This window comes from Serinus canaria, chromosome 10, assembly GCF_022539315.1.
Source record: "Serinus canaria isolate serCan28SL12 chromosome 10, serCan2020, whole genome shotgun sequence".
Taxonomy (NCBI): Eukaryota; Metazoa; Chordata; class Aves; order Passeriformes; family Fringillidae; genus Serinus; species Serinus canaria.
The window spans coordinates 10,633,199-10,639,851 of record NC_066324.1 but is presented as its reverse complement, the minus strand read 5'-3'; the positions used below and the strand labels follow the sequence as shown (position 1 = coordinate 10,639,851).

Genomic DNA, 6,653 nt, shown 5'->3' with positions numbered 1-6,653 from the left:
TCTCATGAGGAAGGGCTAAGGGTGCCGGGCCTGTTCAGCCTCAAGAAGAGGCAACTGAGAGGGGCTCCTGTGTAAAACGTGGGTGTCAAGATGATGGAATTGGCCTCTTCTTTGTGGTGCCTTCCAATAGAACAAGGAAGAATGGGCGGAAAATGATGCACAGAAAGGCCAACCAGAGCATGAGGAAGAACTTCACTATGCAAGTGACCATGTACTGAAACAGATTGCCCAGAGAGGTTGTGGAGGCTCCCTGACAGGAGATATTTCAGAACTGTCTGAACACAATCCTGGTCCATGTGCTCTGGGATGACCCTTCCTGAGCAGGGAGGTTGGACCAGATGACTCACGGTGGTCCCTTCCACCCTGACCCATTCTGTGAAAGCTCAGCCTGTTGCTGTGACCGTCACTGCTCAGCTCCATTTTGCTTTGCTCAGTATTGCTGAGTTTACCTGGGCTGCGTTCTCCATAAGCAAATAATACCAGAGCAGCAGATTTAAAGGCCTGAACTCTTTAAATCCACAGGCCTTGTAAAGCAATGGTTTTATAAAGATTTTTACATGCTAATTTCTGCTGCTGCCTTCAACTGAGTGAGGCAAAACCCCCAAGTCACTAGCTCTGCCTCCCCATCTCCACAAGGCCTGGGGTTCTCACAGACACCCAGATGCATCTGCAATATTTACTAGGTCTCCAGGTCTTCCTGTTGTTGGTCATTTTATACTGTTACGGTTTCTGACACTGGGTTTTTGGCTTATTATTTTCCCCCTACAGCTACTGACATGTCTTTTAAAGCTGTGTTTGTATTCTGCAACTATGCTAAGTGAGAAATAAATATTTTACTTCGGAAAACCCACAATGAGATTTGTTACTTAGAGTTCCCTGAATGGGACGAGAAACAGTAAGATAGATACCAAAATGGACAAAGATATATACCAAAATACTGAGTGAGTGAGCCTGAGAACACTTTTTTGAAATGCTTTTTCCTTGCAAGTATCTCTAGCCATTAACCCGAGGGTAACAGGAGCCATGAGGCCGCCTGTTGGGAGGGGAGCTGGAGGAACCACACATCACAAAAACCACGGGGACATAGACACCCACTCCTCCACACCATGAGGGATGCGACTGTCCATTATTTTCATTGCACGTGCATTTTGCAGGAGCACCGGCAGGAATACCGGAAAACCCCAAACATTTCTTTCGCACGTCGCAGCAGCTTCCCCCTCCCATGTGGGCTGTAGCGGGCGCGGGGCCGAGAGCGCAGCGTCTCCACGGCCGAGCGGCCCGCGGGATGCCCAGGGCCGAGCACGGCCGGCGGGGCGGGACGGGGCCGGGCCGCCTGCGCTGCCGCCCGGAAGGACGCGGCGTTCGCCTGCCCCGTGACCGCGGCCCCGCCGGAGCCGCCTCAGCCGGGCCCGCCGTGCAGCCGCCATGGCGGGTGACAGCCCCTGCGCCCTCCCGGTGCAGCTGGTGGAGCAGCCCAGGTGGGTGGGTCGCTCCCCGACCCCGCCGCCGTTCATCCCGGGGCGGGTGGGCGGTCTGCGTGCGGCCGCGGGAGGTGGGAGGATGGGTGGGAAAGCCCGTCCTCATGCTCTGGGCTGAGGTGCGAGGAGGTGTGGACTCGTAGCGTCCACACTCCGTAGGTTTTTCCCTGACACGACCAAAAACTGCTCGGGAAGCTCCCGCTGCCCGGGGCGCGCCGGGCTCCGGCCCCTTCTCCCACCCACAGCATCCCGGCCCGCCCTGACGCCCCTCGCAGGGTGGCGCTGGGGCAGCAGGAGGAATCGTTCATTCATTCATTCATTCATTCATTTGTTCATTCATCATTTCGCCTACATCATTTTTTCCCCAGAGTTTTTGGGGAATGCTGATTATTCTCTCGTCCTTTTTGCTGGAAAAGGCCCTGGAGCAGCGCTAGCCTCGCCCATCCTGGGAGTGGCTGCGGCACGTGCCAGCGCCCGCTCCTTGCCCGAGGAGCTGCGCTCGGTGTGTGCAGTTAACGCGCACACAGACGAACCTTTCTGCTCGCCTTGGCGCTGCACAAGGGGCACTTCTTAAAACACCGCTTACTTGCATACGATTGCACCGTAAATCCCACGGAAACGACGAGTCCAGCATTTCCAGACTTGGAAGTGTGAAGTTGTGAGGAGTGCATTTGCTTTAAGGCTTCTGACAATTTTCTTCTTGATGGAGGTGCTTGAAATGCAGTGCGTGTCTTGCAACATCAAGGGCAAAGCCTGTAAATAGCCTTTCATCAAGCCTGCTTGTAAAACCCACATTAAAAAAAGAGATCAGTCAGCACTTAGATAAACATGCCCTCATGACTGCTTTGTTTGTTGTCTCTTGGTACCAACACTACTATAAAAATATCTGTGAAACAAAGCAACATTCTAAATACTGACACAAAAAGGAATAAAGTTAACACCTAGAATTCTGCCAACAGATTCCCCCGTGGACAATAATATTATTAATGTGATCTAGAGAAGGGATTGAACAATGAAATGGCAGAAATTGCTTTTGCTAATTGGATGAGTGATATACCAGTCAATACTAAGGGAGATTATAAGAAGGGGAAAACATAGACCTAATACAGCTTTGTAACTGGGCACAAAGATAGGAAGGTACTGAAAGATCTGTCAAAACATATCAGAACAAATAATATTTTGTAGCTTTCCATTTATAAAACCCTTATGAAACATTTGCATACAGGTAGCTGAACAGTAACACAGCCCTTACAAACATGTAGAAACAAAGTAATTGTGGAATTTCTAATATCTGTTTCTCATTGCAGTCTTCTTACTTCCACTTTGCATTAACTAGGCTTCCAGTTCTAGATTTAGATTAAATGTAGAAACCTTATCAAGGTTCCTGTTACTAGATTTTTGTCAGTAGACTAAAATTTTGCTTTAAAGTAGTTTCAAAATGAATTGCTATCAAGTTTCCTATGCTTCACTAGAATAAATGGCTTCATCTGTTCTCAGCCCTCGTTTTCCTACTGTTCTGCATGACACACTAAAGTATTCCAACTTTGCAAACATCAGGCAGAAGGTTGGTACCTTTGCAGTTGCAGGAAGTAAAGCAATAAATCAATAAACAAAATTTATTTGCTTTGAACTTTCAGTAGCACATCAGGCACCTCTAAATGGAAAACCTGAAGTACTTTAGCTGGAATCCTGTGGAATAAATACTGTCATAAGTCATGGGGATAATCTGACGTTTGGAATTTTAGTTCTCTGTGTGTGTATTTATACAAAGATGGGGTAATGCCAAATATGAAAATTGATAAAAATCAAAATCTAAGTAGAGGCTTCACTGTTATATGAGGAGCAGAAATAACCAGCTTAATGTCACTCCTGATGCAGCAGAGAAAACTCCACATACTTCAGGAAGCTGAACTGAATTTACTTCAAGCATTGAAGCTTCCTGTCTTTTATGCAAATATAATCCTTTTAAATATTTCTAACCTGCCTTTCAGATTGCAGAAACTGAAGGAGATGTTTATATCAAAGTTTGGATCAGCTCCCAAGTTTTATGCTCGAGCACCAGGACGAGTCAACTTAATAGGTAAAAGAGAAAAATTACCCTTATGTTGTTTTACTTCATCTGTCATCATGGAAATCTAGTAGTTTAAAACACAGAATGAAAATGATGGTCTTAATTTAATTTTTTTCAGAGAAGTTTCTTGTGATAAATGGAAAATCATATATAATTTAGTAGATTTTACTGTATCCTATTATAAACAACTCTACATGGATATCAGTTTTGGAGAAAAACATTTATAGACAGTAGTGATGGTTTTGAAAATTGCAGTAACTTGCCAGCTTATTTTTTTTAATCAATTAAAGTTACCAAATATAACCAGCCCCACAGCAATATACATGATAAAGCATGAAATGATTCTACCATCATCTCTTGTTTACTCTTCCATAGAGTGTGTCCACAGAACCTAAAATAGTGGGTGTGATTCACTGGCAGACTGGAGAGACACAATTATTTTGAGTTTAGGACTTACCTTTATTTCTGTAGCAGCCTTGTTTTTCAGATTCTCTGTTCGTGTTACGATTGTGTTCTCCCTGCAGCTGAGTTTCTTGCATATGTTCATAAAATAATCCTACACATTTGAAGATGTAGTAAAAGGATCCTGAGAAACAGAGCAGTAAATTAGTTTATTATGCACTTAATGTTAATTTTTATCTCATATAGACTAAATAGACAGCATATGGTAGCTGGGAATTATTCCCAAGGGAGAGGATGTTTACTACATACATTTTCTATTTGATTGTTACTTTATGTGTTGTATGCAACTGAATTAATGATTATTTAAATATAGTAGTTATCTTCTTGGGAAAAGGTCCAGAAATTGTATGTACATGACAGTTCTCATTCTTGAACAGTAATCTACATGGTGGGGGATTTTTAAAATTTTTGTAAGCTAGTGGTAAAATACAAACATTTATAAACAGGTGCAAAAAGCACTAAAGAAAGAAAAACTTTTTGTGGAGTAAAAAGAAATAGAGGAAATGTACCCCAAACTTTCGGTAATAAGAGTTGAAACTAAGTAAGAAATTGTCTCATCCAGTAAACAACGGCAAAGACCCATAGAAATTGTGTTACTTCTATTCTAGAAAGAATTATTACAAAGTATTTTCTTTGTTTCTTTGCTAGGAGAACACATAGACTACTGCGGTTACGCTGTGCTCCCCATGGCTATAGAACAAGATATCCTGATTGCCGTAGAACCTGCACAAACTCAAGTTTTGCAACTGGCAAATACCAATTCTTCATACTTGTATGTAATTACTTTGTTTATTCAATACTTTTTATGAACCTCTTCATGCATTGCAATACAGTTTACCTTTTCAGAGATCTGACAGACTTCCATTGCAATACAGAGTCTGATGGTGTAAACAATTTATATCTGCAGATGGAATCCCACACACTGAATCCATGCCATGTCTATTAGTTCAGAGCAATAGCTTTGCAGCTGCTGTCCGCCACCTATTTGTTCACATTACTCTGTAAGGCCTCTGATTTTTTAATCCTTCTAAAATTCTGCAATTCTGTCCTCCCTTCTTTTATCTCATCTTTCTCGATATAATCCCCATAATTGGCAGCAGCTCCATGTCCCCTAGAGAAGGGAGTGAAATGTTTTGTAATCAATTACTGCAAAAGTAAGGTAACACTTCCCTGCTCTGGAGAACCTGGGCCTGTGTTTTCACAGCACAACAGCTTTAGCAACAGTCCTGGCTCAAAAAATCTGTATTCCCTCGTTTCCACTTCCTCCACAGCTGTTGTTCACAGAATTATAGGGCAATTTAGGTTGGAAAGGACCTTTGAAGATCCCTTGTAAATAATCTTGTTGGCCTTCTGCTGAACTGCCTGCCAATGTCTTTCATGTATTGGGAAACCCCAAAACTGGATGCAATATTCCAGCTATGGTCTCACAAATGCTGAACGTAGGGAAATAATCCTGCCACTCTTTTCAACTTCTGGCACGTTTTTCTGTCTCTTTGTAACAGACTGATGTTTGTGTAGTTGCATGGCAGTTCAGATCAGGTCACTCACCCACATGAGCTTTTGTGGACATTTTGCAAAAATGAGAATCAGCAAAAGCTTAGTTTAAGCCATTTTTTATTGAGTCATTGGTTTAATTGGTAAATTAGTTCCTGAAAGCACAGTGTGTGGCAGCACAGGGACAGGAACATACTGTCAAAAGTAGGAAATATTGAGCACATATTCCTGCTTAAAGCTATTTGTTATAAATGCATTCTGAACTTCTGCCTGTGACTAAGGCAGTTCAAAGGAATTTCTACTTCCATGCTAAGTATAAATACTCAAGAGATTTTTCACTTTGTGGAGTATGTTTTCACCTTATAGCTGGGCTGAATTAAGAGTTTGCCACTGCCACTTGGCTTCTTTTACCTCTTGTCTCCCTGTACCTGCTTCTAAGATCAACTCAGCCTCTCCCTTTTAGCAGGTGCAGAGTACTTGTTTGATCTTAAGGTAAAGTGCACTATTCCCCCATTTTTTGCTTGGATAATTTTCTGTCATTTTAGTGAATTGCCATGCACTCAGGACTAAAGCTGACTTGGGGTAAACAGTGGGAACAAGCAGTAGTGAACAGGGAAGGGAAATGGAAGGTGTGTATGGGACCTTTCCCTTTCTTCAACAGCAATCTCCCACCAGGGCTTAAGTTGTGTTGCAAAACCATTCTGCAACAGACAATAGCTTCAGAGTTACAACAGTTTTGATTAGGACAAGTTGTTATAGTGAACACAAAATAAAGCAGTAATAAAAAGGTAAACATTTTCACTCGGTCTTCAAGCTTTGCTGCATTATATTGCAATTGAAATGACCTTCTCAGGACAGTTCCACAAAATGTAGAATTACAGCCTTTGAATTTAAAACATAGTGCACACACTGTCACTATATTTTTACATCTGCCCTGGTTTCAGTTTAAAATCATATGCTTTAAACCAAGAAAAGATCTCAGAACTCAGCATTAAGCATCTTGGTTTTCTTGAGACACTGTTGCTTAAAAACAAAGCTAAAACATGTCCATAATTTCATAACAAAGAAATATTTTTCAACACTTTGAATGTTACACCACATAACAAAACTGATGACAGTATGTCTTTTTTTCCCAGCCTGCTACACTG

The 6,653-nt window shown here is 42.4% G+C and overlaps 1 protein-coding gene across 1 annotated transcript in view; it reads left to right on the top strand.

Annotated features, from left to right (window-relative positions):
- Window positions 1–1,374: 1,374 nt before the first annotated feature.
- Window positions 1,375–6,653, top strand: part of GALK2 (galactokinase 2) — a 46,303-nt gene continuing 41,024 nt past the window's right edge. Inside the window, exons 1-3 of the mRNA XM_030228432.2 lie at window positions 1,375–1,478; window positions 3,470–3,558; window positions 4,660–4,783. Coding sequence (XP_030084292.2) covers window positions 1,426–1,478; window positions 3,470–3,558; window positions 4,660–4,783 — 266 coding nt within the window. The 5' untranslated portion in view covers window positions 1,375–1,425. The remainder of the gene's footprint in view (window positions 1,479–3,469; window positions 3,559–4,659; window positions 4,784–6,653) is intronic.